The 27,761-nt window shown below is 44.6% G+C and overlaps 1 protein-coding gene and 1 pseudogene across 1 annotated transcript in view; both read right to left on the reverse strand.

The window, feature by feature from the left end:
* Positions 1-3,124: 3,124 nt before the first annotated feature.
* Positions 3,125-4,891, reverse strand: LOC120764962 (choline/ethanolaminephosphotransferase 1-like; annotated as a pseudogene).
* Positions 4,892-19,717: 14,826 nt separating this feature from the next.
* The window catches only part of LOC120764945 (microtubule-associated protein 1B-like), a 103,553-nt gene continuing 95,509 nt past the window's right edge, over positions 19,718-27,761 (reverse strand). Inside the window, 2 exon segments of the mRNA XM_040089120.2 lie at positions 19,718-19,873; positions 20,566-20,804. Coding sequence (XP_039945054.1) covers positions 19,718-19,873; positions 20,566-20,804 — 395 coding nt within the window.

Here is a 27,761-nt window from a genome sequence, read left to right on the forward strand (position 1 = left end):
CTTCGGCTCCAGAATCCCAGTGGTCGGCCCTGGGTCTCCCCAGGCACCTTCTGCCAAAGGCTCCAGGACAAACCATTGTTCCCGGCTGCTGAGTAGAGCACATTCTTCACATCTGGTCCTGTCCTGACTGGGCCAAGGGCTACTGCATGAGCGATCTCCTGCTTGATCTGGGCAAAGGCTTGTTGCTGTTCAGGGCCACAGTGGAAATCATTTTTCTTGTGGGTAGCCAGGTAGAGAGGGCTCACAATCTGGCTGTACTCAGGAATGTGCATTCTCCAGAAACCTATGGCACCTAGGAAAGCTTGTGTCTCTTTTTTGCTGGTTGGTGGGGACATTGCTGTGATCTTATTGCTGACCTCAGTGGGAATCTGCTGCCGTCCATCTTGCCACTTTACTCCCAGGAACTGGATCTCTCGGGCAGGTCCCTTGACCTTTCTCTGCTTCATGGCAAAACCGGCTTCCAGGAGAATCTGGATGATCTTCTATCCTTTCTCAAACACTACCATTGCTGTGTTCCCCTACACAATGATGTCATCGATGTACTGTAGGTGTTCCGGAGCCTCACCCTTTTCCAGTGCAGTCTGGATCAGTCCATGGCAGATGGTGGGGCTGTGTTTCTACCCCTGGGGCAATCGGTTCCAGGTGTACTGCACGCCCCTCCAGGTGAAAGCAAACTGAGGCCTGCATTCTGCAGCCAGAGGAATGGAGAAAAAGGCATTAGCAATGTCAATTGTGGCATACCATTTTGCTGCCTTGGACTCTAGCTCGTACTGGAGTTCCAGCATGTCTGGCACAGCAGCGCTCAATGGTGTAGTCACTTCACTTAAGGCACGGTAGTCCACAGTCAATCTCCATTCTCTGTCAGACTTGCACACAGGCCAAATGGGACTGTTGAAAGGTGAGTGGGTTTTGCTGACCACCCCTTGGCTCTCCAGCTCCCGAATCATCTTGTGGATGGGGATCATGGCACCTTGATTTGTCCGACACTGTCGGCGGTGCACCATTGAGGTGGCAACTGGAACTCGTTGCTCTTCTACCTTTAGAAGTCCTACTGCAGATGGGTTCTCCGACAGTCTAGGCAAGCTAATCAATTTCTTAATAACCTCTGCCTCCACAGCAGCTATTCCAAAAGCCCACCTGAGTCCTTTAGGGTCTTTCTAATAGCCATTCCGGAGGAAGTCTATGCCCAAAACACGCGGGGCCCCTGGGCCAGTCACAATTGGATGTTTCTGCCACTCCTTCCCAGTCAGGCTCACCTCGGCTTCCAACAGAGTCAATTGCTGTGATCCTTCCGTCACCCTGGTAATGGAAATGGGTTCTGTCCCCACATATTCCGATGGTATCAGGGTACACTGAGAACCAGTATCAACCAAAGCCTCATATTACTGTGGCTCTGATGTGCCAGGCCATCGGATCCACACCGTCTAATAGACCCGGTTTTCCCGTGCCTCTCCCTGGCTAGAGGCAGGGCCCCTCTAGCACCGGTCATTATTCCCTTCCTGGGCATACATGGTAGAGGTTCCTTCACAGGGATCTGACATATCATCCTCACTTCTGTAATACCTGACAGCTTGGTCATGGGATGCTCAGGCTACCTTTATCTTAGTGGGAACCCCTCGGTTAGTGTTTCTCTCCTTGAGCTCATGCAGCCATGCTGCCAGGGCAGAAGTGGGTTTCCCATCCCACCTTCCCATGTCTTCCCCATGGTCACGCAGAAAGAACCACAGGTCAGCTCGTGGGGTGTACCCTCTCCCTCTAGCTGGGATATGTTGAGCTCTCACTCTGGGGCCTGTAACTCGCACCGGTGCCACATGGGAACTGTTTCTCCTCATCTCCTCCCTCATCTCCTCCCTCACCTCCCTTATCTTGTCTCTGAGTTCCTTAACCACGGCAGAGACCTGAGCTTGCATCGGGCCACTGATCATACTCTCATAATTTCTGAGCTTGCTGGCTACAGAACCCACTGTCTCTTGGTTGCTATTGGCATTAAAGATTGCAATGAATGTGGCGTATTGAGATGGTCCTAGAGTTGTCAGATTCCACAGCATTTGCCCTGTGCACCTGACTTTGTCGGGGTCATTATCATGCTGTCCACCCCTCCCAAAGTGTACCTCCAATACTGCCACTTCCCTCAGCTTTTGGATGCCCTCCTCAAGGGTCTTCCAGCGCATTCTATGATGGTGCTCCTGCATTCTGTCTCTGTGGATAAACCTCTCCCGTACACTCATTAAAAGCCTCTCCCAGAGGGAAAGGGGCCCTGGCTCCCTTACAAATACCTGATTCACACCTGAGTCCTGGGTCAAGGGTCCCAAATTCCTTGCCTCACCACGATCTAGTTGCACACCTATACCTTTAAGGTCCCAGACCCGAACTAACCAGGTTGTATAAGCCTCACATCCCCATCGTGCAAGATCTTTTTGCAGATTACGGAGACTTTCATACGACAGGGACTCAGTGATGATCTCAACCTCTGACTCCCCTGCGGGTTGTGAGGGCCCTCCTTTCTTATCCTTGTTGCCTGGGTGCTCTGATTTCACCTTATACTTCTTTGTTTCCACAGGGGCAACTGCTACTAGTTGTGGCTGCCCCTGTGGTTCAGCTGGAACCTGGACAGTTGTAACGTCTGTGGGTTCTGCTGCTGCACCATCAGACTCTCCTTTGTCGGGGCAGGGGAAGGGTTTCCTGCCAGCTGGGGCTAATGAGGCTAAACAAGTATTTCACTAAGAGATGGGGAAATATTAAAATTAAAAGCAAGTCAGATTGCAGCTGTAATTATACTACATTAGAAACTCCAGTTGGTGGGGATCCATTCACTACATAGAGAGAAATTAGTAATCAAGGTAATTACAAAGACAGAGCATTTGTTTCCTGCATGCTTTCTCAGGCTTGGAATCAACAGAGTTGACTACACGGAGAGTTGACTAGGGTGAACTCAGAATTCACTCTCTCAGGCAGGAGACTAGTTAAGAAGCGTTACTGATAACAAAGAAGAAAAGTTATACAACATTGATTATTATAAATTACTTTGTTCTCATCTGCTTTTAGCATTTGTCTCTTACAAGTTTTCATCCATTCCTGTAGAAACCTAACTTCTTTGTCCATTCCTCTGTGGCAGCTCCCATCCCTAGTGATGGTTCAAGTGCATGGGGCAGCCCTTGATGCGGAACACGTGGATGGGCAGGTGGGCAGCAATTCTGGCTGCACACGCTGACACAGTATCGGAGCAGGTTAAACAGGGACAGGATCAGGGCAATCCAGAGGACAATATACTTATCAATAAAGCTGTTAAAACACTGGTCAGGGAACAGCAGTGCTGGGCCTATGAATGCTGTGTTATATAAATACATCTCACTTTTGGTCATGTGGGCAACCACCAGTTGATTTGTGATCTTGGCAGCCACAAAGCTAAAAGTCAGGATGTAGAGGCAGGGATGCCTCTCAAAGAGCTGCACAGTAGATTTCATGCAGATCATTGCAGCCAAGGCAATCACGGAGCCAATATGAAGAAAAGGTGAGAGGACACTTGTTCCTGCTAAAGTGGATCCATTTTTGCCAACTGCACCTGTAAAGATTACACCAAAGTAGTTTGTACAGGAGAATATGGTTCCTGCCACAGTACAAAGAGCTGGGAGCATTTTTGCCTGAATGTTCAGTCTTGGAATCAGAGATTGCTAAAAAGATGGTCTTTCAATCACTGCTAGTAAATGCATGATTATTATGAAGATTTGTATTTCAGTCACATCAATCATGCCGAAGTGCAGCGTTCCTGAGACGTACGTCTGTCAGTGCATGCAGTAAAACATGAATGGCACAGCAAAACAACAGAAGAACATCCAATCAGGGTTGGTGTCCAGCTGCACAGCAATACAAGTTTCTAGAACCACAAAGACTGTAGACAATGAACCACAGCCATGATTAAAAAGCTCTCCTAACGGAGTGCTTCTATTTGTCCTTCTTGCTTGTTTTCCATCTGTAGCATCCAGGGACTGGAATGCCACAGGCACAAGCAATGAATGTCCAGGAAGGCATCTGTCTTTGAAGCTTTTGAGCAGTAACATACTAATAACAGAATTGTAAATATATTTATTAACAGTTCGATGATGGTGATCAGATTGGGGGGCAATACAGGCTGGAGAATTGATATCTGCAGTATGAATCCAATCTAACATTGTTCGAGCACTTTCACATTTCAAGCCGTGCTTCTTTACTGTTTTTTTTTTTGTTTGTTTGTTTGTTTTTTGTTTTGTTTTTTTTTTTTGCCTGCTGCAAAATTTTCCATTCATCCTGCTCACACACAGGATTGTCATCTCTGAACACGATAGGACACGCTACAGGACATGCCATGTGTCCTGCGGGTTCCCGGTGTCCTTCTAGTATAGCATCACTTATAATTCCAGACCATTGAGTCACAGGTGGAGCAGGCAAAGGCGTTGCCTTGGTACTGCTTTCTGCAGTTTGTTATAGCAATCGTTGGAGTTAACTGAGAGCTGAAAGATGTTGGCTCCTCCTGATTTTTAGCATTTATTTTAGATAGCTCTTGGGCTTTCTCTAGCAGGGGCTTAGCTGCTGCTTGCGCTCGCTCATCCAGGCGTTGCATCACTGCCTGAATTTGATCAGTCAGTTCTTTTAAACCAATCGTGGGTTCTGTCGGGGGTTCTGCCGGGGGTTCTGTTCCATCATTGGGGTCCTCCTCTAATTCGTCCGGCAATGGAACATTGTCCGGGGAAGGTGGCTGACAGCAAGAGTCACAGGTTCCCCTCTCTTGGTCGACCGGTGTCTCTTCGGGCACAGCCGAGAAAAAAAGGGGGCACTTGGCGTATGCATTGTGGGAGCAGCGGCGGCGCTGGGAGCGGCGGTGGCAGTGGTGGTGGCGGCCCCGGCCCCCACCCATGGTGGCGGTGGCGGTGCAGACCCCTGGGAGCCGCTTCCTCCTCGTCCTGCCTGTTGCTGCGCGGCGGCGGGGAGCGGCAGGCACCATGGAGCCGCTTCCGCGGAGGGACGGGGGCGGTCCGCTGGCCGGGAACGGCGAGCCGGGCGTCAACCAGTGCCGGTGCCAGGGCGCCGAAGGCGGCGGGAGGGCACGGCAGGGGCCCCGCGGCTCCTCCCCGACTTCGCAGTGTCGGGGGGTTGTTAAATGTCCATTTCCCCGCGCCCAGTTAATCAGCTTTTGCAGTACTTTTTCTGCTACTGTTTTTCCTCTCTCAGAGAGTATAATAATAAATAACTTCAATGCGGCAGCAAATTTGCACTCCATGCTTGCCGTCGTCAGCGGGGCAGGGAAGTGAGTACTCAGAGCCTTCCACCTTTTTTTCAAGAAAACTGCTCCCTGCTCCCCTTACCAGCTCAGTCTCGCACTCTATTTGCAAGGACGGTGAGCTTCTGCCTCAATGCTGATGCATCTCTTGGCAGATCAGCGTCTGACCGCTATTTTCCGGAGGGTCTCACCTCAATGCAGCTGCATCTGTTGGTGAGTTCAGCGTCCAACAGCTCAGCGTCCCACCGCTCAGTGTCCCACCGCTCAGCGTCCCACCGCTAATTTTCTCCTCTGGGTCGTCACCCCAAGGTCCAATGTTCGGTGCCAATTAAAGGGTGATTTTGAAAAAAACCACAGGGAACAGCCAGAGTCAAACACCTTCTTCACAGAAGTAGTGGTGAATTCTCCATTTATTGAGGGTACACAGGGTTCTTTTATACATATATCATTCTAGTGCCTAAGCTGTTCACACGGCATTTTACTTCTAGCTATTGGCTAGTGTTATCTGCACAAGCATTCTTTTGCAGTTATGTGTTTTCAATTTTGTTGAGGGGAAAAACTGGTTCTCAGGCTCAATGTCCTTGACAGTGCTAAAACAACAGAACTTTCCCAGCACTGTAAGGCCTCTCTGTGTCTGTCTCCGAAAATCCTGCTACAAATATCCCCTCCTGTTCCAGTTTTAACCCTTTTCCCCCAACATGTACTTGTTGAAAATTAGGTGTTTTCTCATGCTGCTGAAGGAATACAAAAATGAGAACAAAAAGAAGCCACATCATAGGACATCATGGCAATGTTTTCCATCACAAGAGATAAAACTAATTTTTAGAATTTATTTTTCAGTTTCTAAATAAAGATTAGTTCTTATCTAGCATTTAAATAGTCATTGAGCTTTTGAGAAAAAGCCCATATAGTAAGTAATCATGACTAAAGGAAAGGGAAAACTTACAAGTACTTACACAAAGACAAGAAATGTTAATACTGCTTTACTGCTTTAGTATTTTATTGTGGAACTTAGTTTTTTTCTTTTACATCAAATATGCTCAATGAAAGAGGGGAAATTGCACACAAATATCATAAAAGCATTGCATATTACTTTCACTGGAAACTAATTTTCTGCATTAGATATGACTGGATAGAAGTGGTACAGAATTATAAGACATAATACCATACACAACTGCAGACTGACACAAACACTATTCAGAACAAGAGAGGTGCTTCTCACCAGCAACAAGACTCTTTCTATAGTTTGTAAGATGATGGGTGCATGCAAATGTGTGAAAACATATTTCACATTTCCTCTTTTACAGCTGTGATTTCAGCCCAGTCCTGAAGAGGTAGCTCTGCCATCTGAACCTCCTAGCTAGTCTAGTGCAGAGAAGCTGTTTTTTTCTTCTTCTTTTTTTGTTTCAATATTTTATGCCATTGTTTTATTTAGTTACTTTTTTTTAGATTTTTTTTGTAAAGTCACAACAGACTTTTTCTTTTTTTATTTGAAACAAAATTACTGTTTCTCTCAAAACATCATAGCAAGAATCTCTTGCAACAGTTGAACAAAGAGAAGCATACGACAGAAATATCCTATCTGCACAGTAAGTGTTCTTTGGAGATGACTTTCTTGTGGTAGGATGGATTGAAAATTCAAATAACAAATTGATTAAATCTTAGTAAATGAGTACCAGAACTCTCCTAAAATGCATAAGCTATTGTAGACAATTAAAAAACCCCATTCATATATGCAGTTAGCTCCATTCACCAGAGTATGCAAGATAATAAAAAAGTGTAATGGGTTAGTACAGTTTGGTTTTTTAGTTATAGAAAAATGTAGAATAATTCTCCAGGTCAGGACCTGGGAATTGCTTCGGAAGAGACAGAGACCTGTCAGAGAGTTAGTTGGAAAATTGACATCTATTCTGACCACTGAAATTGTTAGCTGCGACTTTGGGAAGTACCATATAAGACCCTGTGAATTTCCTGTAGGTAGGCCCTTTTTCTTCTTCCTTTGGCCAGAGAGAGACAGGTAACATCGAGCTGGGCCTGTTGCTCCCCACTTTTTTGGGGGGGAGCTGGCCTGAGGCCTTGCCAGATTCCATCAGCTCCCGGGTGAAGGGGAGGGGGGGGAAGGAGAGGTTGCTGTTTTGCAACAGCTATTTTCTTCAGACTTCCCTGGAGCAGGGAAAGATCTCTGCTAGGCCCTGATAAGAACTATGGGCACCATTTGGGCCGAGGCCATCCTCATTTACACCGAGGGGTGGGCTGAGAAGGCATTTATGATCCTGCCTGGTTTTTTGTTTTTGTGATTCTGGACTGCTTGAGTGCTCCAATCTCTGATGTTTCTGTGAGTTCTTCCTCCCTCATCAGCTCGGCCTTGAACATCTAACACCATGAGCTACAGAGAGGGAGACAACGACTCCGAGCAGATTTAACTTTCTTAGCAACATGAAGCTTCCAGAGCTTGGCCCTTCTCTGAGAGAGTAAGGAAAGACAGAGTGAACATAAAGAACAACAGCATGAAGTCAGTAGAGCAAGAGTAAAAAGACTATTAGGACAGAGGGTTGAAGAGTTGGTTGTTCTATTCTTACTTGAGCCATGGAAATGAACTCTATATTTAGGTAATTCCTTTAAATCATGGGAAAGAGATGCATTTGGGGAGATGATTGTTTTAATTTGTGTGTAGATTTAAGCAAAGGTGTTTGTGATGAACTAAGTAATATCCTATAAGATGCTTGAACAGAGATAAAGATGAGAAGCCGCTGCGCCAGTGAAGAAGTGAAAAGATATCTCTGTACCTTGAGGTGAAGAATCCTTTGCTTTGGAGTTATTCATCTTTAAAAGGTGACACCCCAGTATGCAAAAGTCTAAGACCCATGACCCATAAGCAGCTTGGGAACCTGCTCCTGGGAGGGTCACAAAGGCAGGTTTCTCCAGGTGGTTGTTTTTGTGACAGTTAAGAAGCCCACAAGAGAACTGTTCTAGATTGTCAGTGGGATCCATGACTAAGAGAGACTCTTCGCCTAAAGAATTGCTGAACGACTATTGTCAGATAGTAAAACTGAGTGAAAATTACAAGTTTTGTCTCTTTATGTTGTTTTGTAAGAAAGTGAACAGTTTGTAAGGGGGGGGGGGAAGAGTGTTTTTGAAGTTTTATTCTGTTTTAGGGTTTTTTTTCCAACTTTTTTTCTTTTCTATTCTTTTAGTGTATGTTAATAAACTATTTGTTAATTTTAAGGTTGAGCCTGCTTTTTCTCCTAGTCTCTCTCCCACAGAAAGAGTAAGTACCAAGACCAAAATTTAGTGAACGTGAAACCACTACAAAAAGAAAAATCAATAATTAATGTTATGAAAGATGGCATGAAAAGTAGAGGTCAAGGAAGTCAGGCCCACCACAGGGCTTTTGACTTATTAAAGAAATATGGGTATTGATCTAGTATCGATACCCAACTGTGACGGACAAAAACTCTCTAACAGTTTAAAGTTAGAAAGTGTATGTTTATTACGGCCGGGCAGTACGCGGGATATTTCCCTAATTCGCACTGCGAAATTCACAGGTAATTACAAAGTCTTTTATTTACAAAAGTGTTGAATATCCAAAATACAAATGCATATTCATACCCCTGTCACCTCCCATTCCTCGCTTCATATGCTAATTGACAAAAAGGCTATTAAGCATGCGTACTTTGTTTCTTAAAATGAGTTGGGGGTCTATTTTGGGGAGGGGTCACCTAAAATGAGGAAGTAAGATGAGTCTTCCTCGTCCTGACCTTTCTACCTTTTCAATGCATTCGTGACAAATGATTCCTTGGTAGAACTTACAGTTTCCTGTGTTCAATGGGTCCTTTAAGCAGGAAATCTGCAGCTATCTTATGTCCTATTTACCACATTTTGTTTTTCATTACAAGGACAACTACATAAACATAAACCTGACAAGAAATGAGTTACAAGATCCGGGGTAGCTTATCTAAGATCCGGCTTCTGTTAACTGCGAACAAAGATTACCTATCTACTTCAGCTAATTCAGCAACTTATTATCTTAACTTTCCTAAAAAATCCTTAGTTCCTCAAAATTAACGTCTCACTTTGAAAAGACATGAAAGAGAAGCCCTAAGTTCAGGAGTGGGGTGTGACCTCTAAAATAATTCTTCATTGAATTCTACTAGGCAGTATAGTAATAGCATGAAGATCATGACTGGGGATGCTGTTATGGGTAATACCATCATTTAAATGAATTGAATCTTTATAATTAATCAATAAGAAACCATGCCCCTAGAAATCTGTGCTGATCAACAGTATTCATCATTAATGTACAGGCAACATTTTTCTGACTGTTTCTAAACTGATTGTGTAGTGGTTAGTACAGTTAGATTAGTTCCACAGGCAGGAAAGACATAAAGGCAAGAGGAGCTAATGGAGGAGTTCATTGCTGTTTTACACCCAGGCATGATTAGCATTCAAAAGGGAATGGATGGAACAGGCATTACAATAACTCAGAATAGTCTGATTGGGTTTTTAACATTCTTGTAAAAGCAAAAAATAAATAAATATTTAAAGAACAGCTGTAACTGCCTAATTATTATTTTTAAATTAAAATAAATGCTTGAGCCATCAAAAACTTAGTTGGAGAGATTTAAGGCTTGATTCTTATTCCATTTACAGTAGGACTTAATGACTGTAACTTCCCTGATTTTAGTGAAATTGCTCTATTCACAGTAAGTGGCATAAGTGAGATTAGACTCAGGATCATTGCTGTACTTATATTTTCTACCAAAGCAGAGGTACAAACCATATCAGATATTATCAGAAAACCAGTTCCTGCCCACTTAAAAAGTTTGAAATCTGAACTATATAGGAATGTAGACAAAGCAGAATTGTAGAAATTGTACAATTGTTCTTCCAAACATTTTGCCTATAACTTTGAAGTCTATGTATTACAAAAGCCATTTTAAGTGAATAGTTATGAGCCCAGCAAACATGCATGTTTTCACAATACATTTCTGTTGTAATGCATTAATTAGGTTTATATTTCATTGGATTTGTAATGGTTTTTCTATGTATCTGTCCTATGATCTGCCCATCCCCCACACTGAAATGTAACCCAGCCCTGTTCCCTCCCACTTATCCCTTATTGGGTGGTGCCTCTGGGCCCTGCCTCTGGGCCCTGCCCCTTGGGGGAAAAAGCCACGACGGGGGAGGGGCCAGCTCTCTCTGGAACCAGCGAGTCATCGGGACAGTCCAGCTAAGCAGAGCAGGACTTGAGACTAAAAGCTCTAAAATCCCATCTGAAGCCAGAGAGCAGACTCTGTTACTTTTGCCATCGGCGGCCATCTAGTCTCGTGGGGAAAACTACAACTGGTTCCTTTCGTGCGGCTCAGAGCCACAAAAGGTTCCCAAAAAGCTGGAAGAACCACTTGGGGAGCACGTGGCCGAGGAATCCCACGCAGAGACAGACCCGTCAGGCTTGGCGTTCGCTGTGGAGTCTCCGAAACACAGGATTCTACAGGCCAGGGCTGCAGTTTTCTCCCTTGGACTCAAAAATGCCATCGGAGTGCTGCAAAGAAGCCCCCCCGAATGGCAAGCTGCCCCAGAGAGTGACCACGTGTTTGTGGAAAACTGATCCTGGGGACCGAGACTGGAAGCTCTTTTTGCACCAAAAAGGGTCAGTCTCAGGCAAAAGGAGTGACTGGGAAAGAAAGGAAAGGAACGCTGGAATTTTGGTGAGTATCACTTTCAGTTTTCTAAGGGAAAATTTTTCAGAGGCGATGTTCCTCAGGGAAAAGTTTGTTTTTTTTTTCTTTTTCGGGGAAGGTTTTGCTTTCAGAGTAAACCTTCAAAGTGCTTTTATCAGCCGGGGGGTGGGCGGAAAAGTAAACTGTTTCCCCTTTTGGCTTTTTTTTCCCCTCCAGCGAGGTGGGGATTTTTGTATATTTTTTTTTTTTCTTTTCAGTTTCTCAGTAACAATAGAGAGGACACAGAAACTCAAAACCTGAGCCAAAAATGGGTGCAAATTGTCTGCGTCTCAAAAGAGGGTCTATTACCATATTTTAAATGCCTTAGATGATGGGAAAACCCATTTTCCCAAGAAGCAATTAAACAATTTCCTTTGGTGGTTATTTGCTCAGTTTCCAGAGGTATCATCTGAGCAAATAAGCTCCCCAGAATTTTGGGAAACTGTTGTAAAGGAATTGTCTCAATCAAGCTCCCCTAATGATAAGGAAAAAGCAAATTTTGCTCTTTGGAGCCTGCAGATTCTATTTGCAATGCAAAAACAATATGAAAAGAATAAAAAGCCGGTTCCTTGTAGACTTTCCCCAGTTTCCTCAGTTTCTCCCTATCCTGACCCCAAAATCCATTCCCCAAAATTGGATATTCCTTGAGAAACCCCTAAGCTTTCCCCAAAACTCCCTTCTTCTGCAGTTTGTAAACCGCAGGTTAGGTTTACTTTTGCAGGCAGTTCGAGTGCACAAAACCCCCATCTTAGTGAATCCCAAGCTAGTCTTAGTTCGGAAGGGGGGTCACAAGATGGAGGGGACTCCTTTGTTCCCCAAAATGGCTGAAGCCATGTGCTCTCGAGTCACAAGGAGCCTCTCTCTTTGTTTGTCGCTCTTTCCCGCAATCCCTTCCTCCCCCCAGACCCCCCCTTCCCTTCGGTGCCGCCCCCGGCACTGCCCTCTCCTCTGACTCTGCCCCCTACCCTCAAACCTCCGCCCTCTGACTCTGCCCCATGTGACTCAAGCCTCCAGCCCCTCCCTGCCCCTGGTTCCCACGGTTTCCCCGCCCACAGTCCCAGTTCCCACGCCCCGGGGAAAGGGGGGGAGCCAGGAACCCGGAAGCAGGAAGCAATCCCGGCTTTTCTGCCACCCCTGTCACATACTGACAGTCAAAAAGGGGGGTTGCTGTCCACAGTAATTGGGACCCCTTCCCCCAACAAGTGATTCAGGATTTGTGGAAAGCTCAGGCCAAATTTGGACGCGAAAGTGAATACTTTCGCAGCCTTTTAAAAGCAAATTTAGCAGGGAATCCTATTGTTCCCTTTGACCTCCAGCAGCTTTTTTCTGCCATCCTTTCATCCACACTGTTTAGGCTTTGGGACTCCACATGGAAAAAAAGATTAAGAGATTTACTCCCGGAGCTTTGGCAAAATCCTGAAACGGCTGTTGATAATAATAATTTGCCAATTTGGTTAGAACATCTATGTGGTGATGGTGAATGGGTTGCAGCACTAAAACAAGCTCAAGAAATTCCTTTAGCTGTTTTAGAATGCATTAAAGAGACTGCTGTCAAATCATTCTTTTCAATCCAACCTGATGGGTCTTTCCAACCTTACAGTAAAATAAAGCAGCTTCCATCAGAACCTTTTGTAAAGTTTGTGGAGTGATTAACCCAAGCTATCGAGTTACAGGTTAAGAATGAAGGAGCCCAGGAACAGGTCCTGGAGGAGATGGCACTGACCAATGCAAACAAACAGTGCAAGGCAGCCATCCTCAGCCTCCCCATGGAACCAGTGCCAACCTTAGATGACATGCTGCACGTTTGTACCCAGAAAGTTCCTTTCATGGCTGCACACCTTAATCACAGTTCCAGAGATGCATTCAGACCACCACAAAGAGCTGCCGCAGCAGACGCCATGCCACATGTGCCTGTGCCCCAGCCACCACCGAAGAGAAGAACAACGTGTCTCCTGTGTGATCAGGCTGGACATTGGGCATCTCAATGCCCTTTAAAGAAGTAATTTCTGGACTTGCGGGACAATGGGGGTGGGAGGTTTCAAGAGTTCAAAGGGAATTTTTCAAAAAACTAAAATGTCAGCGCTTACTTGCCCAGCGTGCCGACATAAATAGGGCAAATCCGAGGGGGGGGGAGAAAAAACTAAAAAATGCAAATGTTAAATTAAATAACCCTGTTATAACCAGTTCTACCTTTCAGCAGAAGTCACTAGATATGACCCTTTCAGATCATGACGTAAGCAGACCCTGTCTAACCACACAATGTCTCCAAGAGCCTTTTAGGTTGCAGCTGACAGAATCCTTGCACCTAAGTGACACAGACTGGCATTTAGGTTCATTGGATCTACAAGTGCTAGGCTCCTGGCAACATGTTGGCAGCAAGTATGTCATCCTTGGGGACACCAAGTACACACTGAGAGAGATCGAGATCCTTCCTGGTCTCGTCTCATCAAATGCTAAACAACTAGTTCTCTGGCTGCGCTGTGTCTGTCCACCTTTGTTTCTGCCTAAGGGGCAGATAATAGCTCAGGCAATTCCAGCACCTGACCCATTCCCTGGAAAAAACAGCACAAGGAACAAACACCCTGAGGTTTGCTCCACACGAGTTATTGGGAGGGACAAACTCATAATAGGGTGTGAGGTCCGTCACAGTGGGGAAGTAATAAACCTCAAAGGAGTTTTGGACACAGGCACGGATGTAATGATTGTACCAGAAAGGATGTGGCCCTCACATTGGGAACTGCAAAATGTGGCCGGGCACATAGAAGGTATAGGGGGAATGAAATGAGCAAAACAATCAAAAGGCGTTGTGCAAATTAAGGGGCCAAATGGACAATTAGCTACACTGCTTCCTTTTGTTTTAGATTATTCAGAGCCCTTGTCGGGGAGAGACCTGATGGCCCAGTGGGGGGTCACGATTGGCATTCCAAATGCCCCCCTGGTTTTTCAGGCTGTGGCCACGGAAGAGCACCCTACCCAGAAACTCAATTGGAAAACTGATTCACCAGTCTGGGTAGAGCAGTGGCCGCTCAGTAAAGAAAAATTGAAGGCGCTTCAGGAGCTAGTGGATGAACAGCTAGCTAAAGGCCACATTGTGGAAACCACATCTCCATGGAATTCCCCAGTCTTTGTTATATAAAAGGCAAACAAAGGCAAGTGGCGGCTCCCCCACGATCTCCGTCAAATTAATAATGTCATTGAGGACATGGGTTCTCTCCAACCAGGGATGCCATCCCCAGAGATGCTCCCTCAAAATTGGAATTTGGCAATTATTGATATCAAACATTGTTTTTTCCAGATCCCTCTGCACCCTGACGATGCCCCAGGTTTCACCTTCTCGGTCCCTACCCTCAACCAAGAAGCCCTGAGGAAGAGATACCACTGGAAATTTCTTCCCCAGGGGATGAAAAACTTGCCATCTATTTGTCAGTGGTACCTCTCTTCCCTGCTGTCCCCAGTGCACGCAGCTGTAGGAGAAGCCATCATCCTGCACTACATGGATGATGTGCTCGTGTGTGCCCCCAATGATGACTTACTGTCCCACGTGCTTGACCTGACAATAGATTCTTTGGTTGCTGCAGGGTTCGAGCTTCAGGAGGAAAAGATTCAAAGGATGCCGCCTTGGAAGTACCTGGGTCTGGAGATCGGTAAGTGGACCATTGTGCCACAAAAATTGGTTGTCAAAAATAACATCAGGACCTTAGCAGATGTCCAGCAGTTGTGTGGGTCCTTAAATTGGGTAAGACCTTGGCTAGGTCTGACCACTGAGGACCTAGACCCCCTCTTTAATCTTTTAAAAGGGGGAGAGGAGCTAAGTTCTCTGAGGACCCTCACCCAAGAGGCAAGAGCAGCCCTAGAAAAGGTACAGGACTGTATGGCCACCAGACAGGCCAACAGGTGCAAATCAGACTTGCCATTCAAATTCATCATTTTAGGCAAATTGCCACACTTACACAGGATGATTTTTCAGTGGGAAAGAGTGGAAAAATCAAAAAAGGACAAAGACCGTAAGGATCCCCTCTTAATCATAGAGTGGGTTTTCCACAGTCACCACTGGTCCAAAAGAATGACCAGGCCACAGGAACTGGTAGCAGAATTGATCTGGAAAGCCAGGACCCGGATCAGGGAGTTGGCAGGATGTGATTTTGAGTGTATTCACATCCCAATTGAGATAAACTCGGGCCAAATCACAAAAGCAGTGCTGGAGCACCTGATTCATGAAAATGAAGCTTTGCAGTTTGCTCTGGATAGCTACACAGGTCAAATTTCAATTCATCGGCCTGCTCACAAATTATTTAGAGAACAAATTCAGTTCAAATTGTCATTAAAAAGTGTTCAGAGCAGGAGGCCTTTAAAGGCTTTAACCGTTTTTACAGATGCATCTGGAACATCTCATAAGTCAGTAATAACATGGAAAGATCCTCAAAATCAGCAGTGGGAAAAAGATATTGTCAAGGTGGAAGGATCGCCTCAGGTAGCTGAGTTGGCTGCAGTTGTTAGAGCTTTTGAAAAGTTTCCTGAACCATTCAATTTGGTCACAGATTCGGCCTATGTAGCAGGTGTAGTATCCAGAGCTGAAGAAGCAGTACTGAGTGAGGTCTCCAACGCTGCACTTTTCAACTTGCTCTCAAAACTAGTAAATCTGATCTCCCACTGAGAGCAACAATTTTATGTGATGCACATCAGATCACACACCCATTTACCAGGATTCATAACCGAGGGCAACAGAAGGGCTGATGCTCTTGCTGTGCCTGTGGAGATGGCCCCACTCCCAGACATCTACGGACAAGCCAAAATCAGCCATCAGCTTTTTCACCAGAATGCACCAGGCCTAGTCCGCCAGTTCCACCTAACTCAGGAACAGGCTCGGGCAATTGTGTCAATGTGTCCCTCGTGCCAGCAACACGCACTCCCAGCCCTGAGTTCAGGAGCAAACCCCAGGGGATTGAACAGCTGTGAGGTATGGCAGACAGACATGACCCACATCATGTCCTTTAGTAGGCAAAGGTATGTCTATGTATCTGGAGTCACCTTTTCTGGAGCTCTCTATGCCTCTGCCCACACAGGGGAGAAGTCTAGTGATGCCATGAAACACCTAATACAGGCTTTCTCCTTCCTGGGCATCCCCAAATCAATAAAAACTGATAATGGACCCACGTACACATCCAAGGAGTTCAGAAGCTTCCTGCAGCAATGGGGAGTAGAGCACAAAACAAGCATCCCCTACTCCCCGACAGGTCAGGCCATCGTGGAAAGGACCCACCAAAATCTCAAAAGGGTCCTCAGCCAACAACATCAGTCTCTAAAATTAGAAACACCCCAAATCCAGTTGTCCAAGGCCCTGTTCACTCTGAACTTTTAAAATTGTACGTTTGAAATTCTTAACCCACCAATTGTGCACCATTTCAGAGAGAACTGCCAACTGCAGCTGAAAGCAAAGCCACCGGTAATGGTAAAGGATCCAGCAACCAGGGAAACAGAGGGTCCTCATGATCTGATCACCTGGGGTCGTGGGTATGCCTGCGTGTCCACTCCCTCAGGTCCCAAATGGGTGCCAGCCAAGTGGGTGAAACCTTTCATCCCTAAAACTGCAAAACCGCCTGCAGAGGGCCCACCAGTGGACAGTGCTGCCTGGAGGAGGAGAAAGCGCCCAACCTTCTCCTTCTAATTATCATCTTCCTTTACAGTGTTTTTCTGGAGAGTTTTGTTTGCACTAAAGGTCATTTTTCTTTTGCAACTTTAAAGGTACTCAAGGTCCAAACTCTGAGCATCTCCCACAAACTGACCCTTCCTCCTTCTTAATTTAATAAGAAAAGGGGAAATGTTGTAATGTATTAATTAGGTTTATATTTCATTGGATTTGTAATGGTTTTTCTATGTATCTGTCCTATGATCTGCCCATCCCCCACACTGAAATGTAACCCAGCCCTGTTCCCTCCCACTTATCCCTTATTGAGTGGTGCCTCTGGGCCCTACCTCTGGGCCCTGCCCTCTGGGGGAAAAAGCCACGACGGGGGAAGGGCCAGCTCTCTCTGGCACCAGCGAGTCATCGGGACAGTCCAGCTAAGCAGAGCAGGACTTGAGACTAAAAGCTCTAAAATCCCATCTGAAGCCAGAAAGCAGACTCTGTTACTTTTGCCGTTGGCAGCCGTCTAGTCTCGTGGGGAAAACTACACATTTCCATCTGCCTTTTCTGCCATAGTCATTCTGAGTGAAGTTCTTATCAACTTAAAAGGATAGCAATAAATAAAACAGCATTGCTAGAGATACCTAAAATGAAGAAGCCATTAAAAATTAATCAAAAAGCTCAACAATGGAAAAACAGTAACTCACAGCATTTAATGGGCCTCAGGAGCCCACATATAAAGGGCCGAAAGAAATACTAAAAAACCCCTCGTAAAAATCAGAAGTGCAAACATATACCTATTAAACAAAAATATCCTAACAGTGTAAAATTGAAACAAATTATAAGAAAATAAAATGAGGTCATAGTTCACTACATTGCAAAGCTTAATACCAGCCATAATGGTGAATCATACAGACCCGCACATATTTTCATTTTGGAGGCCTTTACACCTTCTATAAATTCAAATTTGCGAACTTTCTACAATGTAACAAGACTTTTAAATTGGGATAACACTTCTGAGGCTAAAAAGTCCAAACTGTCTTAAATGACGTAACTGTTCTACATGCTGTTCTGCTGCAAGCAGTCTAAAGAAGGAAGGGGAGGGGGAAAGGAAGAGACAGAAGGAGGAAAGGGACTTATTTTAGCTTATTATTTATTCTATCTTTTTTCAAGTTCCTAAGGGGATTGAGCATGTAGATTACACTCTTGTAAATATTAGGCAATCAGCATTTTAAATCCCATTTTCTGCCATCATCAATAGGTTAATTTTTTCACCAGAGACCCCCTTCCCCCTGCTTCCAAAAAGGCAGTTGACTATTTTCAACAAATCTTACCTCAATATCCATTCTGACTAAAACTTTAAATAGCATTAATTTATCTTATAAGACTACTAAAAGAATTGCCTTGGCCTGAAAAATTTTTCTTTGATTTTTCCTTGAAATGAAAACTTTTGTTAAAAATCTATTAAAAGTTCATGCAGCACTAAAAAGTTTTCTGTACGTTTGTACCCATATATGCTCTTAAATTAAACAAATAAAATAAGGTAAGACAGAGGAAGGTTGAATACTGTACAGACTCACAGATAACCTTCTTCCTAATCCTGAACATTTTACCAAGTTTTGCAACTCTGATAGTGGAGACCACTTCAATCTTGCTTCCACAGTACAAAAGAACCTTTCAAAAAATATGCTCATCTTGCCTTGTTGAGCTGTCCTGGTGCATCAATGAATTGTTCACAGAACTAACATACATACTTCATAGCACAAAGCTGTTTGACCAGTCAGATAGGTTTCTAGTATACACTTCATGCACACTCACACTTCTTTACTGGCGCAACTATGATACTACACAGATGTTTTATAAATTTGCTGTCTCAACATTAAAAAATAAATGCATCAAGTTTCTTTGTATATTCAAGTCACTTTCTAAGACAAATTGTCTACTGTATGTTGTAGTACCCCACGAGACTAGACGACCGCCAATGGCAAAAGTAAAAGAGTCTGCTCTCTCTCACCGGGTGGGATATTACAGCTTTTATTCTCGAGTCCTGCCCTGCTTGGCTGGAGCCCGTCCCGACGGCTCGCCACCCCCCTGTCGGGGCCTTTTTCCCCAGGGGGCAGGGCCCAGAGGCAGGGACAAGACACCACCCAATAAGGGAGAAGTGGGAGGGGAACAGGGTTGGGTTACATTTCAGTGTGGGGGATGGGCACTGCTGGGCAAGGACAGATCACATGATACATAGAAAAAACATTACAAATCCGATGAAATATAAACCCAATTAATGCATTACAACAACTGTATGTACTCCCAACTACTTTGGTATTTTGTTTTAGTTAATTGACAGTGGACATGGGTGTTTAAGCATGTGTACTGGTCAGTTCTGACTGGAGTGAGTGGATTTTTACTGGGAGCATGCCTTAGATCAACAATTTTGCATGTTGAAGTAAAGCTTTTAGAATTCACAATGAGGTTCAGACTACATGCATATTTGGCCTATGATTGTTATGGGATGTCAGTATGCAGGGTTCAAATTAAAGTGGAAAACTGATAATGAGCATTTAGGTTATACATCACTTCCTAGCCACATTCTGCTTCTTATTTTGCAGCTAACTTAATTCTGTAAAGTAAGGACCTCCTTTGAAATAGCTCAGATTGATACAAATTTCAAACCTCCTTTTCATATGAGTGCATAAACTGCAGTAAGCAATACAACTGTTGCCATGAGACTACTGGAGATCTAATTATTTATTACTTTCTCCTCCTAACCCTTTCTCTCTTTTTCTCTCTTTTTCTCTCTTTGTAATTCTTTAGAGGGCAAATGACTCTACCTGGCATAAGTCACTTGGAGTTGCTAGTACATAGCTTTCAAACATTCAGTGAAGATGAAACTGGATCTGTATTTTCACAGTAATTTTGACCTTATTATGGGAATGCTGTTATTTTCCTTAGCAATCAGCAAAGACAAAATTTTTTGTGATTTACATCACTGTGATAGGGTATAGCATTTTGCAGGTATACAGTTCAGCAGTTGAAATAGATGGGTTGGAATTTTAGAAAAGGTGTTTTCAAATTGAAGAATTTCTGGGCAAAAAGTAAATCTTGCAGTGCATGGTCTGGTTCTTACAGTTCAATCTTGCATGCAGGAAAAGATTAATCTTGCATAACAACAGTGCTGCTGCTTGCCAAAACCATGATGTTGAGGTCCTGCTGTTTCTCATGGGTGTCTTGGTACCATTCTCTCATCACTTCTGAGTCATGGGTTGGGATTAAGGTCACCTGGAGCACAAAAGAGGAGAACTCCTGAGAAATGGACAACAGAAGCAACTGATAAGAAAAATGTCTTTTTAAGAAATCCAAGCCAACAATTATGATTCCCTTTTGGAAAGAGTGGATCAGATAAAAGAAAATAAATAAATATGTAGATAACAAAATGACAGAGAAGAAGCAGTTTATCAGAATAGAACCTTGGTTCCTTAAGGTACTGAGATGCAACTTTCCAGAGAACAGCAGTCTGTAGTCTGCACCTATAGCTCTTCAGATAACGGCCAAATGTTTTGTTTACTTATTTATCATGTTGGAAAGGCACATGAAGTTTCCATGTGTATGCATTAACAGTATAAAACATGAAACATTCACTTTTCTTTCCTACTTAAAACCTGCAAGGTTTCCAAACTTGGATCATATATGGTATAGCAACAAGATCAAGTAGGCAAATGACCCTGTAAATCAGTTCCCAACCGTTTTATTTTCCAGAGACAGGTAAGAAGGGTAAGAAATGGAGAAGTATTTGAGCATGGTGCAGCTCTGTCCCTCACTTGGGTGTCCTCTCACATCACTGGTGAAACAAGGCGTCCAAGCTGGGAACGCCTGTCTCCAGCAGCTGCTGCCCACTCCAGAGGCACTCTGGCTTCCTGTAGTTGCTTTACAGAGATTATATTTCAAGGCAGAAATACTAGTGAAGAGCCTACCAGCATATTACTGTCCCACTGGGCCTTGCCCTCCAGCAGGGAGTCCAGAACAGCCCTGCTTGGCTCCTCAGCTGCAGAATTGTTCCCGCTCACCACATAGTAGGATGACCGCACCCTCTTGAAAAACTCAACATCAACATGCTTTCTATTGCTGTGGTTGGGAATGTACACTAGATCCAAATACATTGGAAGTCCTGGAGGCATCGCTGAAGATTTTGATGACTTACTATTCCCAGCCCCTTTGGAAATCAAACAACAAAAGAACTTATCACAGGCTAGTTAAAACACGCATATGCATTTGTTAATTACCACTATAACTGCTGAGCATATATTCTTAAAATTGTTTGTCTTAGTTAAACATTACATAGCTACAATTTGTGGGGAAGAGGGAAAATGTTAGCCACAGAAGTGATTCTCTGTGAGGAGCAGCTAGCCACTTCCTCTGTGCGTGGCAAAACCAATTGCTGGCAAGCTCTGACAATTAGTACACTGCTAAGTCAATTAGAAAAAAACTGATAATGCCTCTATGATAATGAGACATTAATTTTGAAGAATTAAGGACTTTTAGGAAAGTTACGATAATAAGTTGCTGAATTAGCTGAAGTAGATAGGTAAGCTTTGTTCACAGTTAACAGAAGCCGGATCTTAGATAAGCTATCCCAGATTTAGTAACTCATTGCTTGTCAGCTTTATGTTTATGTAGCTGTGCTTGTAACGAAAAACAAAATGTGGTAAATAGGACATAAGATAGCTGCAGATTTCCTGCTTAAAGGACCCATTGAACACAGGAAACTATAAGTTGTACCAAGGATTCATTTGTCACAAATGCATTGAAAAGCTAGAAAGGTCAGGACAAGGAAGACTCATCTTACTTCCTCATTTTTGGTGACCCCTCCCCGACTCATTTTAAGAAACAAACTATGCATGCTTAATAGCCTTTTTGCCAATTAGCATACGAAGCGAGGAATGGGAGGTGACAGGAGTATGAATATGTATTTTGGGTATTCAACACTTTTGTAAATAAAAGACTTTGTAATTACCTGTGAATTTCGCAGTGCGAATTAGGGAAATATCCCGCCCGGCCGTAATAAACATACACTTTCTAACTTTAAACTGTTAGAGAGTTTTGTCTGTCACAGTTGGGTATCGATATTAGATCAATACCCATATTTCTTTAATAAGTAATTTTGGCGAGCCAGGCAGGAGACTGCTCTCTCCGGCCATGGGGCCTGTGGGGTCCAGGACCCCTCTGGGCGCCCACCCGGAATTTTCTGGGAAGAGGGCTCCTGTGGTCCTGCTGACTACCCGGAGAAAGACCAGAACCTGCTGGAACTACGGACAAAAGGTATGTTTATATTTGAAAAGTGGTACCTTGGTATAGGCGGTTGGTAAGACATTGAGAGACGTCCTGTGCACAACATACGCCTCTTGGGTTTGTTTGTAAAAGTTGTGACAGCTCTGAGGAGCCTGGTGTCAATGGTTTGGTAGTCTGTGTCCCGTAGTGGGGACAGCAGCAACCGGTCTTTGTTGTTTCCACTTGTAGTTTAAATGTGCCTTAGTAGTCCGTGTCCCGTGAAGGGGCAGCGGCGGCAGTGAAATAACCGGTTTTGTTGTTGTGTATTAGGAGCAGCAGTGGCTCCGGTTTGAGTTTGTGGTTTAAAGGTACCTTGACAATCCATAATCCGAGTGGCTAGCCCGTTTTGGGATGCAAAGGGTCCTGTTGTGGGTTGCGGAAAATCCCAATAGTGACCCTGCATGTGCCATGTGCGAGTAGTGTGAACGGATCCGTGTTTTGTGGTCTCATGGTTTTGTGTGTTTGTGTGTTCAGGTTGTGGAATAATTATTGGTGCACCGTATGTATCGTGGTCTGTGAGAGTTTGTGTTGTAAGCGTTTTGATTTGTGTGATTTTGGAGTGTGTTAGTAACCTGTATAAGTGTTTTTAGGAGTTTTGCAAGCTTGAAGCTGTAAAAGCCTTTTGAATTCCCTGCCTGATCAGCAGAGGGATACCTCTGTTTAAGGGAGCTGAAGGATTTAAAGTGTTTTTATTGTATGCAGATTGTGTGCTGGAGAGAATTAAGCTGTGTGTGTCTAGACAGCATGTGCTTTTAGCAACAAGATTTTGCTGACATTTTGTTAGGCGAAAGAGGGATTTGTGTAGGTGAAAATTGTTTATCTTTGTAGTTAAAAAGAGCAAGCAGTGTAAAGAGGTTTGAAACCCTAGACAGCATTTGCTTTTAGCAACAAGATTTTGCTGACATTTTGTTAGGCGAAAGAGGGATTTGTGTAGGTGAAAATTGTTTATCTTTGTAGTTAAAAAGAGCAAGCAGTGTAAAGAGGTTTGAAACCCTAGCCAGCCCCAACAATGAGGGGGGGGGGGGTGTGTGATTTGTTTCCCTGGTAACCGCAGGGCAATCCAGGCTCTGCAGCCTCGGGCCTCGTCTCTTAACTCCCTGTAAAACCCTAAGATGTTTTTAGCGAGTGAGTGTTTTAGTTAAGAAAATATATTTTTGCTTGTTTGTGAGGCTTGCAGTTGCTAGAGTGTGTCGTAATATTTTAAAGTCCTGGTGGTGTAGTCCCTAACCACAGAGGAGTGGAGAGGCAGCATGGGATCAGGGTTACCCCCCCAATCTCCTTCTCATGGAGGGATTTGTGTGTGGTGTCCCGGCCAAAATCAGTAGGATTTTCGGTGAGACCTTGTTAAAACTTCTGGTTAAGTGTGTCTGGGGTCATGCGAGCTTAAAACTGTTGGTCTTTGGAGCTGAGTCTCTGCGAGTAAAGGAAAACCCGGTCTAGTAGCTTTCATTGTGTGCAGAGAGAGGAGAGCCCAGAGCTTGTGCTCCGCCTCCCAGCACTGGCGGAGGTAGCTGGGAGATTTTTGGTGCTAAGATATGGAATTAAAATAACCCACTCCCTGTTCTGTAACATCTTAGATCAAAGGGTGGTCAGCAATCCAAAAAGCCTTAGAACGGGCTATAACCGTAATTTGTACAGCTCTTAGTACAGTGTGGAATCACGAGATTTTTGCTGTAACTCGGCTGATACTTTGCTAGGTTCCCATCTATCTTTTGGTTACAGCACAGCAAGAGATACGCTTGGCTCTCAGCTGCACACTGGCTACTGTATATGGAAGGTCGCTTGCAATTTTTAAACATATTTTAATAACAACATATCCAGAGCAAGGCATAACAGAGGACCTAGTCTGATAAGTGATTAGCTACCAGCAATTTAGGTAGACTGCCTGACTGCATTGTGTGGTTTCCTAGAGTGAATAAACATACTTAAAGCACCCCCTAGAAGGCAGGAAAAGAGGAAGGGGGTGGGGGACGCAAATTCAGAACCATCATCGACTCTAATCTCCCCACTTCATCTTTAGCTTCATCTTCCTTCGGAGGACAGCAATTGAGGTAGGGGTTTCTCCACCCACTCCTGAACCCAGGGAACCATCCAAATTTTATCTACTACTGCCTAGCAGTGACAGTGAGTGGGATGAACCTGAACCCCTCCCACCGGGTCCTAAGCTTCCCCCACAAGGACCTATAGCATCAAGGACCCGAAAACAAACCAGAGAGGTCATACAAGCACCTCTAAGACAAGCAATAACCTCTGATGGGGAAACAAAACTGATTAAAGTTCCCTTTTCCTCAATTGATTTAGAAATTTGGGAAAGGATTGCTAAGGGCTATCAAAGTGATCCGATAGGGGTTGCCAAGAAAATGAAGTTTATGATTAAGCAACATTCACCTGATTGGGCAGACCTGCAGCTGCTACTTGATGCCTTAACAGAGACTGAGAAGCATTTCATTCGGATTTTTAGGACAGTCTACAGAAGACATCAGGTAAAAACTCCAGAAGATCCAGGGTCCAAACAGCCAGAATTTAGAATAAACAGGGAATGAAGAAATTAGTAGCAGTAGTAAAAGAGAGAGAAAATGGAAAACGTGGGCAAAGTCCACCAAAACAAGGACCACCCTGACTAAGAAAAGATCAATGTGCATTTTGCAAGAAATTTGGTCACTGGAAAAACCAGTGCCCAGTATTAAGAAAGGGTGATGAACATAGAAAAGATGATCAGAAATGGGAAAAAGTGGTTGCTCATTGTAATAGATTGCTTTTGTGATAAATTCATGTTCTATATGTTATAATCTATAAACTGTATTACAAGCAGAGGGTGTCCACCAAGATGTGAAAACCCTCCTGTTTGCCAAGACTGATTTGCAATTGTAGAGACTCCAGACAATAGCAGGGCAAAGCCCAGATTAGCAACCAAAAGGAATGGCCAAGCCAGAGATGTCCCATCCATCAAGGAAGAGCCACCTGCCTCCTCCCGTGATTAACACATTATATCAATCTAGAAGAGGAAGACTCAGAAATGTCACCATCAGCATTCGAATACCGATTTCTCAGAACCTCATTCAGGCATCCACCTCTGCCGGGAAGAAGCATTCAGGACCAAGTGGCCAGAGAAAGAAAACACATGAATATGTGTTGCAGATACGAACTAACAATAAAACTGCCTCAGGGGAGAAAATCTGTATAAAACCTAACCACTGGATCTAGACAATCATGAACGGGGGAGAACTGGTTCATTCGTGATCGTCTCTACGTTCACCCAACTTCGATCACCCAGGATCGAGGTTGTCTCTTTTATTGTGGCTATTTCAGACTGTTATTATCTTTAAAATGGCAAAATAAAATGACTTTGTATTAAATTGGCTACTCTTTTGTCCATAACAGTTGGTGCCGTGACTCGGATACAACTTCTGTGCTACGGGATCCCATCTATTCAGGGGGCGCCCCGCTGATTTCAGCGGCCTGACTGATTGGGAGACCCCATGGAACCAATTGTATCATGAACCACTTTAGGCCACAGCCACAATAAAAGAGGGGGGGTCAGATTCAAGAGTTCTCGGAGAACTCAGAGGAAGACTAGGAAGTCTTCAGGAGCCATGGCAGTTATTTACAAGTAAAATTCTACGTGCACGAAGTGCCCACGCAAGAAAAAGGAACTGTAAGTATTGCGGGTTGAGTAGGTGTGATTGAGAGTGTGAGTGAGACGTGATATTATCACAGAGTGAGAGTGGACCCCATGGTCGCAGTTCCACTCTCCCACAAGGGACGTGGTAGGCCAAGGGGGAAGTGTCTGCAACAGGGTAAAACTCATCTCATGAGTAAAGCCCGAAACTCGAGGAGTTCAGAGGATTGATCATGGAAAGTCAAAAGGGAAGGGACATTCTTTGGAGTTCGGGAACTGGTAAACCTTTTGGCTTAGGACTCGGTGAAGTCCAAAATGGGGAGGAGGAGAGAGAAAAAGAGAGAGAGCTCATTACCGGCTGAAAACCCACAGTTCAGTTCACTGAAGAGGTGAGTAGTCTGGTAATTTAGACCCCACTTAAATTAAGAAGTTCAAGTAAGGAACTTAACTTGGTTCAGGTAGCCAAGGGAAAAACACAATGCAGAATCTCTAAAAGGTAAGTGAATTTCGAAATCTAAGAAAAGATGGGACAGAAAAAGAGCAAACCCCAGAAAAAGACACAGGGAAAACACGTGTTAGAAGAGGAGAGTGGCATTCTGGAAATTCCATGAGACAGTCCACTGGGAAGGATGTTAGAACACTGGGAGAATTGTCCTGAAAGGAGAAAAAGGTCCAAGGAAAAAATGATATATTATTGTATCAAAGTTTGGGGAGGTAAGGAAATAAGGAATCATGTAATCTGGCCCAAATTTGGTACTTCTGAGAAATGGACCTTGTCTTGGTTTGAAAAGACAGGTGTCTGCTAAGGAGAGGCAGGCCTCTCCAGGAAATGAGGAATTCAAATCCTTCTCTCCGTGTTATTATATTTTGGAAGATTAAAAAAAAACAAAAACTTTTCAGTCAGAGCTATGGGGAAAAGGAATAACAGTCTTTTACTAGTAAATATAACAGGACAGACAAAAACAACCCAACAGCAATTATAACAATAGTAGAACAGAACCAAGAACCCCGAGGGCAAACGGTGGAAGCTCCGGCGCTGATGGCTGGAAGCCGGGCGTGGCGGACTGTCCTCCGCAGGCAGGGGGTGTCCTCGGCAGGCAGAGTTGGCAGTGCTGGAGAAGCTGCAGCGGCTGGACCCGGACTCACCCAAAATCCAGCAGGACAGCGAAGAAAACTCCGAATTCCTGGGTGCTCTAACAGATGGTAGAATTCCCAGGGCCAGACCCCTCCGTTACCCATGGACTCCAGCAGCCAGCAGTGGCCCGATCCGTGTTCCCCCCGGAAGAAGAGAGCCGCGAGCCCCCCCCCCACCCTCAGCTCTCTCCGGGAGCTTTTCTCCCTCCCCCAAACTAAGTTATCAGCTTCTTTTGTCCAGGTTAAGCACTCAGCATTTAGTCTCCTAGCAACTTGGGAGGGGGAAAAAATTCTACTTAACCCTCAACAGACCTGCAGAGCTTTAAGCAATCATGTAAATGAAAAGAAATCTAAGGATGAAGAGGAAAAGGATTATGCCAGACTATGGGAAGAATCAAAGATAGGATTGTTCCCCATAAAGGCAAGAAAGGAAAGTGCGTCCCGGAGGGACACCTGGGACCCCTAGATTATCTCCCACCCCAGTATCGTATGCCCGTCCAAGCCCAGGTCCCTTCATCCGCCCCACCGGGGCTTGTGCTTCAGCCCTTACCGGCACAAGCCCCCTATGCGATTCTCTTACAGGATTCGCACCCCCCTTCACAATTACCACCCCCACTCGTACCGCAAACTCTAGAAATCCCGTCGGTGCAGAATCCCATTTTGCCCTCCCCACCGACTTCCCCACAAGACCTACTTCTGTTACCTCACCCCCTTGAGATTTCGCCCCCGCGACCCCCGGGACTACGGTTCCCACAAGCCTATGTGCAACCCCCGGGACCTTCTCCGGCACAGACGTTCGTTTCCCCGCCCTTGCCGCAGCCTCGGCTGGCCCCACACCCCATAGAAACCAGAAAACAAGTTACAGCAGGCTCACCCCCAGCCAGCAGAACGAAACATAAGACTCAGAAAGTAAATGAGGAAAATACCGAAAATGAAGAAAAAAAAGCAAAATCTCTTTCCCTTAAGGAAGGTACCAACGGCACCTGGAATTATTGGTTATGTGAATGTGCCGATTAATACCAGGGATGTAAGAGCTTTTAAGAAAGAAATGGGTCGACTGATGGATGATCCATTTGGAGTTGCAGATAG

The sequence above is a fragment of the Hirundo rustica genome, chromosome W, assembly GCF_015227805.2.
Source record: "Hirundo rustica isolate bHirRus1 chromosome W, bHirRus1.pri.v3, whole genome shotgun sequence".
In the NCBI taxonomy this organism is placed as follows: Eukaryota; Metazoa; Chordata; class Aves; order Passeriformes; family Hirundinidae; genus Hirundo; species Hirundo rustica.